Genomic DNA, 12,360 nt, shown 5'->3' with positions numbered 1-12,360 from the left:
AGAAGTTCTAACGCATCATGGACCCATGGCAGTCTGGTGAACCCTATGGCCCCTCAGAAGAGTGTTTTTAAATGCATAAAATGAGGTTATGAAATAATTATATTGAAATATTGTTCTCAAAATATTAAAAAGCAAATTCATGGACCCCATGTTAATAATGCCTGCTCTATGCAGAGTACTTCCAAATCTGCATGTCTAACTATGACCTCTCTTCTGGATTCTAGACCAGCATCTCTAATTGGCTATGACATCTTCTATCTCATTATTCCAGAGGCACCTTAAACTCAGTATGTCCAAAACCAAACATTATCTTTTACCAAAAACCTTAGTAGTCAGAATTTTCATATTAGCTTTGCTTATTCCTTCTCCCTCACTTCCTCTATCTAATCAGTTACATACTGTTTATTCTATCTCATATCAGGTTCCTCATTTGTATTACAACTGTTACTATTCATAAAGGAACTCAAGTATTTCCACCTCCTTGGACTATGATGAGGGCCTCTTCCTACTTCTACTCTCTCCCACCTCTAATTTGTCCCCCTATACCACTGCCAGAATCATCTTTAGTCTGCCTGGGTTTGAATCAGGCTCTAAATCAAGGGTCAGCAAGTCAGCAAACTACGGAGTGAGGCCCAAATCTGCCCCAGTGCTTGTTTTTATACAGCCCAAAAGCTAGGAACAGTAAATGTAAAAACCATACTTAGCTCTCAGACGGTACAAAAAGAGGCAGCAGGCAAGATTTGGCCCACAAGTCCTAATTTGCTGAACCCTGCTCTGAATTATAGGTAGAAATGCAAAAGATTAAGAGAGATGGAAGATATTCTGGTGTATAGAATTTCATTTTACTTTTTTGTTCAAATACCTTCAGAGATACCCTTTTACCTACCAAGTTGGGGTTCCTTTATATTTAAATCTGATACCTCCCTAATTTTCCAACTTTAATCTCATACTACTCACTTCCATGTATTCTGTCCGCCAGCCAAAATGTATTACTTTCTCTCCTGAACATTCCCTGAAGTTTCCTCCCTCCGTGCTTTTGCTCATGCTGTTCTCTGTATGGCTGGAATGTTCTTCTTCCTCCTCTTAACCTTTTGAATTTCTCATCTTCTTTTAAAGTCCATTTCAAATGCCACCTCCTCCATGAAGCCTTCCCTGATCCACCTTGATGCTAAGACCTTCACCCTCAGATTTCCCACAGCCACTCAGTTTTATACTTATCATGAAATCTATTATATTTATCATAGCACAATGCTCTGTACACAGTAGATGCTCAGTGAGCATCTGTGGAATAGAATTAAGGATTATAAAGTGATTTGTTGGCTCTCCTTCCTCCTCTCCAGTGTTCTTTCCCCCATGCTGCTTATTTCTCCTCCTTGGGTAGCTCAGATCAGAATGCAGTTTTGAAACTGTTCCTTTGCTGCAAACTATAGACAAAGAAAATGAAAACAAAAGTCATGTTCCTTGAATTAACTGAATTATGTATTCCTGAAATTCAAGTAAAAATTGCAATAAGGCTGCTTGATGTAAAAACATGATCCAGAATTTAAAAAAAAAAAATCTGCCAAGGCTTCCCATTGCCTCTTAGACATAATAGACCAAAATAATACATGTATTCTCCCCATTCTGCTTTGGTTGACTTTTTAAAGTTGCTTTAGACTATTCAAAAATAAGTTTATCTTCATCTATTTATTATTTTGCTGGCAGTGGGTTCATACTTTTCTTTTCTGTTCTATTTTGCAGAGCCTTCTGGGAAGCCTCAGTATACCAAGTGCCGTTCACCTGAACTAGAGACATTTTCGTGCTACTGGACTGATGAAGTTTATCATGGTCCAAAGAGTCCAATAAAGCTGTTGTATAAGAAAAGGTACGCGTTCCATCCCTGTCCATGCTCTTTCCCACATGACTGAAATTATAGACTTTGTACTGGAAGATGTTCTCAAGTGCAATCCCTTCATTTTACAGATGAGGAAACTGAGGCACAGAAAAGTTTAAGGGGCTTAGTGAGGGTGACAGAGCTAATAGCTGCCTGAGGGTGGATTTGTACCCAAGTCTTGTTGATTCCAAGTCCAGCACTCTATTCGGTCAGTCACTAAGTATTTATGAAACACCTACTATATGCCAGGCACTGTGCTTAAGCATTGAGGATACAAAAAAGAAGGCAAAAGAGAGTCCCTGTTCTCAAGGAGCTCACAATTTCATGGGAGAGATGACATAAAAATATCTATATACAAACAAGATCTATAAATTGTAGTTAATCAAGAAAGGAGAGGGACTAGCATTAAGGGGGATCTGGAAAGGATTCCTCCATGAATTGCTAATTCATTTACAAAATTATGCAATGGGGCAGGCATTCCAGGTTCTTTGGGTACTCACCGGGAAAGACCATGGTGGCAGTGGGAAGTAAAGCTGCAATTATACTTTAAGAAATCACCAAGGGTCAAGGGGTGAACAGACACAGAAAGGATAAGGTCAAGGGGTAAGGGGGGTACAGAAGCAGATGGTGTGAGGACATGGATAGAATGGTGAAGGGAGGCAGGCAGCATGAGGATGGGGAGGGGGAGAAGCACAGATGATCACTCACATAACCAGGGATTAGAATTAGAAGCACTCAGTACCATGGATGAAATAGGAATGGAAGAGTCCTGGAAGTGAGGAGGGGGGAGTCTGAGGTCTCATTTTTATAGGGTTTGGGAGGAAAGCTGTTATCCATGCTACCTTGGGGTTAGCTCATTAAACGTCCAAATCATTACAAAGTTGCTGGTAAAACATTAAAATTAACATATCCGCATCATCCCAAAGTTATCATTACTTTAGGTGTTCTGCTGGTCTTATTTGCAGATGCCTGGAGCTTATCTGAGATTTAGATTATCAGAAGACCAAAAGGCCCTGACAGCAAACCTAGATGGCTGCCCCTGATTTCAGCACATTTTGGGTTAATATAGGATACAATTGCAAATTATGCTTCTCTGATCTTTGGGATAGTTTATATGTGACTTCTAGGCACCCCTTTGCCATGTTAACAGGAATGCTATTGCTACTTTATGCTGGCTATTTATAAACTTACTATACTGCCTAGAAGCATGACAGGGGTGGGGGGGGAGGGGTTGCCAGGGGGACCAGAACAAGATGAAATTTTAACACTCTATAGAATGTAGGATTTTAGCTGGGACTTGAGGGAAGCTAGGAGGCAAAGATGAGGAGCAACCAGTAAAAGTATCCAGAGTCTTGAGATGGAGCTTCTTATTCAAGGAACCACAGGGAGGCCGACGTCACTGGATCATAGAGTATATCGGGGGAATCAAGTGTAAGAAGACTGAAAAGGCAAGAGGGAGCCAGGTTGTGAAAGGCTTTGAGTGCTACTGGAGTGTATCCAATGGGGGGTGGGGAGAAGGGCGATGATATGGTCAGACTTGCACTTTGGAAAGATTACATTGACTGCTGAATGGACAACGTACTAGAGTGGGGAGAGACTTGTGGCAAGGAGCCCGACCAGCAGGCTATTGGAATTGTCCAGGCATGAAGTAATGAGGGCCAACACAAGGGAGACTACAGTGTCAGAGGACAGAAGGGGGAATATGTAAAAGATTTTGCAAAGATAAAAGCAACAGGCCTTGGCAACAGATTGGATGGGAAGGAGGAAGGAGATGTGAGGAATCAGGGTTTGAGGTCATGAACCTGAATGGCTGGAAGTGTGGTGTGCTTGGCAGTAAGAGGGAAGTTTAGGTAGGGGGGGAGGACTTGAGGTGAGTAATAATGAATTCCATTTTGCTCATGTCAGATTTAAGATGTCTCTAGGACATGTAGTTTGTGCTTTCCAAAAGGCATTTGGAGATCAGAATCTAGAGGTTAGGAGAAAGGTTAGGGCTGGATAAGTAGATCTGAGAACCACCAGCACAGAGATGATCTCTGGATTCATGGAAGCTGATGAGATCACCAAGTTAAATCCCATAGAGGAAGAAGAGGGCCCATGACAGCGCTCTGTGGGACACCCACAGTTAGCGGGTGTGACCTGTTTGAATATCCAACAGAGAAGGAGCAATCAGATAATTAGGAGGAGAACCAGGAAAGAGTAGTATCATGGAAACCTATCAAGGAGAAGAGGGTGATTGTCAGGGTCAAAGACTACAGAGAGGTCAAGAAGGATGAACATTGAAAACAGGCCATTTGATTTGGCAATTTATGAAATCATTTGATAACTTTGGAGAGAGGAGTTTCAGATGAAGTCCGGAGCCTAAAGATAAGAGACTGTAGAGAACGAAAATAAGAATGAGAGGGAAAGAAGTGGGGACAGGTAGGCGGTACAGTGGATAGAGTGTTGGGCCTGGAGTTGGGAAGATCTGAGTTCAGATCCTACCTCAAACTAGCTGTGTGACTTTGGGCAAGTCACTTAACTCCTATTTGCCTCAGTTCTTCATCTGTAAAATGGGGCGCCCTGGAGAAGGAAATGGCAAACCATTCCAATATCTTTGCCAAAAAGAACCCGTGGAAGACGAATCCATGGGGTCAGACATGACTGAATGGCTCAATAACAACAACTGTAGACAGTCTTCTCAAGGAGTTTAGCCAGGAAAGGGAGGAGAAATCCTCTCCACCTTGCTGTCTCTCTACAGCATGCTGTGCGGCATATGATCATGTACAGAGATGGAAATGGATATTGTTGGCTTTGGGAATATTCTATGGCTATATAATGATGGTTACTTGCATATCCCTTTGAGTCAACATATCTAGCCAACATTTTCAAGCCCCTATACTATGCAAAGAACTGGGATAGGTGCCAGGGATTCAAAGATAGATATCACATAAACCCTGTTCTCAAGGAATTCACTATCTAATGAGGGGAAGGTTGACCACACAAATAACTGAGATGCAACGGAGAGTAGGAGAGATACAGAGAAGAGGTACAAGCAAGGTGCCCTTCCTCTCATTGGGCAGGACTAATGAGAAACCATGGAAACCACAGGGTATGAATGGGACCCTGAAGGAAGAAAATAATCTCAGCAGCACCTTTCACATTTTCAACACCGATTGTAGGAAATAGTAAGAAAATGGAAGCAGAGGTATGTCAGTGTAGTCACACAGTGAATTTTTTCCTCAAATTATTACACCTCACCGTGCCTCTGGAGGACAGTGCCACTGCCCCCAACAAATTCACTCTTTATGTAAATACTTGAAAGCTTTTGTTATTGTTACTGCCCTTCCATTGTTTCATTCGTTTTCCTCTGATTCTTCATGACCCTATTTGGGGTTTTCTTGGCAGACATACTGGAGTGGTTTGCCATTTCCTTCTGTAGCACATTTTACAGATGAGGAAACTGTGGCAAACAGAATTAAGTGACTTGCCCAGGTTCACACAGCTAGTAAGTTTCTGGGGCTGGATTTGAATTCACATCTTCCTGACTCCAGGGAACCTAGCTTGGCCAGTTGTAATCATTTTTAAAACATTGTCTAATGTTTACTCCTTAAACACCTCTAACTTTCCCCTGTCTAGTTAGTAAATGCTCAGCTAGTTTACCCGTAACAAATTCCTCCATTTCTATTTATTCTTACTTTATTTGAAGTTTGAGGTTCTCTCCCTAGAGTCAGGCTCAACAGCAACTTAAAACCTCCCCTCTTTCCCTGCCTGGGAAGAGAAGATGGAAACCAAGCTTAGAAAGAGTTCTTCTACTTAGATTGGTTTTGTATCAGTTCCAAAGGTGATGATCTCCATTCCCAGCTTTGAATGAGAAACAGGGAGAAAATATGGAGAACTACTGTGAATTCCTAGAACATGAGACACCCTTATTCAAAACATTTTCTTCAGGACAATATAAGCAGTCTGGGGATTATCAGCAGTTAATGACTATGTATGTCATTAGCCCCTTTCTCTAGTGACTATAGCCAAGAGTTTATTGTGAGTTCATAATGTGCAAGTAATAATTTATTTTATGAATAATTATATGAAATTACTTATACAAAGACATTTAGGTATGGAGGCAATTATCTATGGAGCCTAATTTGGAGGCTGGGGGAAGGGGAAATGGAGAAGATTAAAGAGATACCATGAAACACAAGAAAGTTATGGTTGAAAGGGAAGGTAGTTGTAAACTGAATATAAGTTTTCTCTACTTCACAGTTTTTCCTAGTGGTAACCCAACTGACAGGCATACATTTTTTATTTTGAGTAAGAGCAGTATTAGCAAAGTACAGTATAAGAAGTATACTGGGCAAGTATGTATACTGGAGACTAAGGGGAAAGTGGAAAATAATTCAGTTCATCTAAAACACTATGTATAGAAGAAAAGAGTATGAGAAAAGGGTGGAAAGGAAGGGTGGTAGGAGTCTGAATTTTACTCAGTAAACAACAGAGAACCATTGAAGGGTTTTGAGTGAAGAGGTAACATGATCAGATCTATGACAAGTCTAGAATTAGTGTGAAGAATGTTTGGAAGGGGAAGAAAGAAGAGGCAGGAAGGCCTATTAGGAGGCCCTTTCAATAGTCCTGCATGACAAGTAATGAGACTTGTGCCAAGATTATCTTCAACAATCCTTTTTTAAGCATCTATTTTGTTGTAGGCATTGTGCTAAGTATTAGAGATACAAAAAAAAGAAAGAAAGAATGAAAGGAAAAAAAGAAGGAAGAGAGAAACAAAGAAAAAAAGAAAGAAATAGTTCCTGCCCTCAAAAAGTTTACAGTCTAGCAGGAGAGACAACATGTACATATATAAATATATAAAAACATATATACAAAGTAAATTAAAAGTATTTTGGGGAGGGGGGGCACCAATAGAGGAATTAGCAAAGTCTTCATGTAGAAAGTGGCTGTTGGATTAGACATCATACTTCTTATGGTACAGAAAGAGGAAAACATTGTGGAACCATATCTGTTGTAATGAGACATTTCACAAGTCAAAGTGGGCTAAATGATAGTGCCTGGTGAAAATAGAAGGAAATAGAATATTTAATTACATGTAAATTAATATTAATTATTTTTTCTTCATTTGTCTTTATTTTTTTTTATTTTGAGGAGATAACATTTACCATGACTGAACAAGTAATGAGGTGCATAACACATAACCTAATTTACAAATGAATGGGCTTTTCAAGTGGTTTCCCAAAATAATGGCTATTGAGTGTCACCCAGTATAAAGCTACTTGCTAAAACATTATACAGAACATTTTAATGGCATATCAGATTGGCTGGGATTTACTCCAGTATTCAATCTAACCAGGTTTCCTATCACTCACTAAGAAGATGATAGCTATGGAGTTGGAAGGGGCCTCAGAGATCATCTCCTTCATCCCTAACACTTAACAGATAAGGAACCTAAGGCCCAGAGTGCTGCACTGTTTTCACTGTGCCACATATTTGTTTTTCTTGGGTGAAAACATGGACATTGCCTCAATTAGGTGGCACAGTGGATAGAGTACTGCGCCTGGAATCAGGAAGACCTAAATTCAAATCTATCCTTAATCATGTCCCAGCTTTCATATTATATATATGTATTTTGAAGTTTTGCACTGTGTCAAGTTATGTAAAAATTTTCTGCTCAGGAGGATTCTGGGGAAATGGCAGAGTAGGTCAGAAAATTTCAAGCTCCCAAGATTTCCCCACAAAAGAGATAAAATAGCACATCAGGGCAAACATAGAGCAGGTAAAAATAAGTAACAGTAGGGGCAGAACAGTGGTCCTTCTGGGACAACAGGAGAAGATTTGAAGAAAAATCCCAGGATGAGGTTCGGCCCCTGTGAAGGCTAAACACCTCCAGGCTAGGTCCTAGATCTGCTTAAACAAGTGGCAAGCCCTGGGGTTAGCTGGGTTAGGGGGCTGCTTGTCCACAGTTGTGGGAACTTTTATCTCTGGGGCAGCGAGGGGATTTGGGCGTCTGAGGTGGGAAGATTGAGGGCACCTCTCCTCATAAGGAATGCCAGACCCAGCTGTGCTAGCAGGAAGGAACCAGTACAAGCCTGGTGAATACAGAAGCAGTGGGGTGGGGACAGCACTAGCTGTGGGCACTTACAGGAGGGCAGAGTTCTTGATTTCAGTTCCAGCCCAGAGGAGAGAACTGAGAAAGATCTGAGGCCAGAGGCACCATCCCCCATACCCCAGGGCTAGAGATGATTACAAAAACTAAACAAAAAATGCATAGGCAGAAGAAAAAGAATTCAACCATAGAGAGTTACCATTGGAACAGAGAAGACCGGGGTTCATCTTCAGAGGAGGATACTGAAGTAAAGAAACCCTCTTCTGTCCCAAAGAGTAATGTCAAATGGTCATCTTCCCAAAAAGGAATTCATAGAAGAATTTTTAAAAGTATTTTAAAATCAAATGAAAGATGGAGAAAAAATAAAATAAGAACAATCCAAGGAAAACAAGAAGATTATGGAAAGAAAGTCAACCAATTAGAAGGAAATCCAGAATCTTAAGAAAGAAAGTGACTCCTTGAAAATCAGGATTGGGCAGGGGGAAGCCAGCAAAGTTAGAAGAGATCAAGAAATAATAAAAACAATATATAAAGAATAAAAAAAAAGAGAGAATGTGAAACATCTCATAAGAAAAACAAGAGTGGGGCAGAGTCAAGATGGTGGAGTGAAAGCAATGATTTGCTTGAGCTCTCCCACAAACCCCTCCAAATATCTATAAAAAATGGCTCAAAATAAATTCTAAAGCAGCAGAACCCACAAAAAGAGTGAAAGGAATTTCCAGCCCAAGATAACCTGGATGGTTGATCCAAAAGGTATATCGAATTGGGCTATGAGAGGAGTGCAGTTTGGCGTGGGCATGCAGGCTGCAGCAAACCCGGAGCAGGCTTCAGAGGACTGAATCTCGGGCAGCTGTGGTGGTTTCCAGACCTTTAAACCCAGGAACACCAAAGATAACATAGAAGGTTAGTGGGAAAAGTCTGTTTCTGCAGTGAGAGAGAAGCTAGGTCTCAGCCCTAGTTCCCCAGCATGGTCCCAGGGCAGCAGGAGCTTCCAGCCCATAGACTGAGGAGGAATTGAGTGGCTGATCAGAGGGGAATTGCAGGGATCTCTTTGCCAGTGCTGAGGCAGGAATCTCTTGGCTTTGCCCGTGCTTGGATCTGGGTCACAGTGCTAGGTGGCTGTCCTAGGGTGAGGAGGAGCGCTGGCATTGTGGAGCTTGTAGTGGTGGTGAAGAGATAATTCTCCTCACAGTTCCAAGACAGAAAACAGGGCTTCTGGTCACTCATAGACCAGAGCACAGGTAAGGAAAGGAGTAAACACCTCGCCCCTTTTCATATCACCTTGGAAGAACTGAAAATTTACAGGTCCCTACAAGTATCTCTGAAAACAGCTGTACAAACCCCCTAAGCTTAGGACAGTATGTTCCCCACATTGGAAGCAGACCTCTACCTTAATAAAGAGTTTAAAACTCAAGTAACTGGCCGGGATCATGAGCAAACCTCAAAAAAAGAGTCAGACTATATTATCTTACTTTGGTGACAAAGATCAAAACATACAACCAGAAGAAGACAACAAAGTCAAAGCTCCTACATCCAAAGCCTCCAAGAAAATTATGAATCAGTCCCAGGCCTTGGAAGGGCTCAAGAAGGATTTTGAGAAGCAAGTAAGAGAAGCAGAGGAAAAACTGGGAAGAGAAATGAGAGTGATGCAAGAAAATCATGAAAAACAAGTCAACAGCTTGCTAAAGGAGACCCAAAAAAAAATACTGAAGAAAATAACACCTTAAAAAATAGCCTAACCCAAATGGCAAAAGAGGTCTAAAAAGCCAATGAGGAGAAGAATGCCCTAAAAAGAAAAATTCGCCAAATGGAAAAGGAAGTCCATAAGCTTACTGAAGAAAATACTTCCTTAAAAATTAGAATAGAGCAATTGGAAGATAGCGACTTTATGAGAAATCAAGACACTGTAAAACAAATCCAAAAGAATGAAAAATTAGAAAACAATGTGAAATATCTCATTGGAAAAACAACTGACCTGGAAAATACATCCAGGAGAGAGAATTTAAAAATTTTTAGACTATCTGAAAGCCATGATCAAAAAAAAGAGCCTAGACATCATCTTTCAAGAAATTACGAAGGAAAACTGCCCTGATATTTTAGAACCAGAGGGCAAAATACAAATTGAAAGAATCCACAGATCTCCTCCTGAAAGAGATCCCCAAAGGAAAACTCCTTAGAATATTGTAGCCAAATTCCAGAGTTCCCAGGTCAAGGAGAAAATATTACAAGCAGCCAGAAAGAAACAATTCAAGTACTGTGGAAACACAATCAGGATAACACAAGATTTAGCAGCTTCCACATTAAGGGACCACAAGGCATGGAATATAATATTCCAGAGGGCAAAGGAGATAGGATTACAACCAAGAATCACCTACCCAGCAAAACTGAGTATAATCCTTCAGGGGGGAAAATGGTCATTCAGTGAAATAGAGGACTTTCAAGCATTCTTGATGAAAAGACCAGAGCTGAATAGAAAATTTGACTTTCAAATACAAGACTCAAGTGGAACATGAAGAGGTAAACAGGAAAGAGAAATCATAAGAGACTTATTAAAGCTGAACTGTTTACATTCCTGCATGGAAAGATGATATTTATAAATAACTCATGAGACCTTTGTCAGTATTAGGGTAGTTGGAGGGAACAATTACACATGTATGGATAGATAGATAGATAGATAGATAGATAGATAGATAGATAGATAGCACAGGGTGAGTTGAAGATGAAGGGGTTATATCTGGAAAATAAAATTGAGGGGTGAAAGAGGATTATACTGGGAGAAGGAGAGAGGGAGAGGTAGAACAGGCTAATTTATCTCACAAAAAAAAACAGAAAAGAAAGTCTCTTACAGTGGAGGGGAAATGGGGGAAGGTGAGAGGGAATGAGTGAATCTTATTCTCATAGGATTTGGCTTAAGGAGGGAATAACATACACACTCAATTGGGTATGGAAATATGTCTTATCCTACAGGAAAATAGGGGGAGAAGGGGACAAGAGAGCAGGGGAATAACATAGAGGAGAGCAGATTGGGAAAGGGGATAATCAGAAGCAAACACTTTTGGGGAGGGACAGGGTCAAAAGAAAAAATAGAATAAATGGAAGGGCAGGATAGGATTAAGGGAAATAGAGTTAGTTTTTCACAGCATGACTACTATGGAAGTGTTTTGCATAATTGCACATGTATAACCTATATTCAGTTGCTTGCCTTTTCAATGAGGGTGCATGGATGGGGAGGGAGGAAGGGAGAAAATCTGGAACCCAAAGTTTTAAAAACATATGTTTAAAAAAAAGTGTTTTCACATGAAACTGGGAAATAAGTAATACAAAAAAATGGGATACAGAGATCTATCCTGCCCTACATGAAAGTGGAAGGGGAAGGGGATAAGAGAAGCAGGGGAGAGATAGAAGGGAGGGCAGACAGGGGAAAGAGATATTCAGAATGCATGCCATCTTGGAGTGGGGGAGGGGCAAGATGGGGTGAAATTTTGGAACTCAAAATCTTGTGGAAGTAAATGTTGAAAACTAAAAATAAATAAATTTTAAATTTTAAAAAAGAAAATAAAAGAAAAAAGAAAAACAACTGACCTGGAAAACAGATCAAGAAGAGAAAACATAAGAATAATGGGACTACCTGAAAGCTGTGATCAAAAAAAAAAGAACCTTGATACAATAATACAAGAAATAATTAAAGAAAATTGTCCTAAAGCATTAGAACAAGAGGGGAGAGTAGAAATAGAAAAAAAATCTACCAATCACTAGCTGAAGGAGATCCTACTAGGAAAACCCACAGGAATATTATAGTCAAATTCCAAAATTCCCAGCTCAAGGATAAAATATTACAAGCAACAAGAAAAAAACTATTTAAATATGGCAGTACCATAATTAGAATCACACAAAACCTAGCAGTGGTAACACTAAAAGACTGCAGGTCTTGAAACACTATATATAAAGAGCAGAAGAACTGGGGTTTCAGCCAAAAATATCATACCCAGCAAAGCTAATCACAATCTTGGATGAAAAAAATGGATATTTAATGAATTGTCAGACTTTTAGGACTTTATTTAAAAAAAAGACCCAAACTTCTTTTTTAATATAAATTTATTTTTAGTTTTCAACATTCACTCCCACAAGTTTTTGAATTCCAAATTTTCACCCCATCTCCCCCCTCCCCCCACCTCAAGATGGCATGCATTCTGAATATCCCTATCCCCTAGTCTGTCCTCTCTTCTATCTCTCTCCCCTTCTCTTATCCCCTTCCCCTTCTATTTTCCTATAGAACAGGATAGACTTCTGTACCCCATTTCCTGTATTTCTTATTTCCCAGTAGCATGTGAAAACATTTTTTTAAACATATGTTTTTAAAACTTTAGGTTTCAAATTTTCTCTCTTCCTCCCTCCCCAC

At 40.1% G+C, this 12,360-nt stretch overlaps 1 protein-coding gene across 1 annotated transcript in view; it reads left to right on the top strand.

The window, feature by feature from the left end:
* Positions 1-17: 17 nt before the first annotated feature.
* The window catches only part of GHR (growth hormone receptor), a 46,946-nt gene continuing 34,603 nt past the window's right edge, over positions 18-12,360 (top strand). Inside the window, exons 1-2 of the mRNA XM_078151755.1 lie at positions 18-36; positions 1,705-1,864. Of these exons, the coding sequence (XP_078007881.1) occupies positions 18-36; positions 1,705-1,864 (179 nt within the window). The remainder of the gene's footprint in view (positions 37-1,704; positions 1,865-12,360) is intronic.

This window comes from Phascolarctos cinereus, unplaced genomic scaffold (assembly GCF_003287225.1).
Source record: "Phascolarctos cinereus isolate Bilbo 61053 unplaced genomic scaffold, phaCin_HiC Scaffold_4;HRSCAF=312, whole genome shotgun sequence".
Classification (NCBI taxonomy): Eukaryota; Metazoa; Chordata; class Mammalia; order Diprotodontia; family Phascolarctidae; genus Phascolarctos; species Phascolarctos cinereus.
The sequence above is the reverse complement of the archived record's forward strand: the minus strand, read 5'-3'. Positions and strand labels throughout refer to the sequence as shown.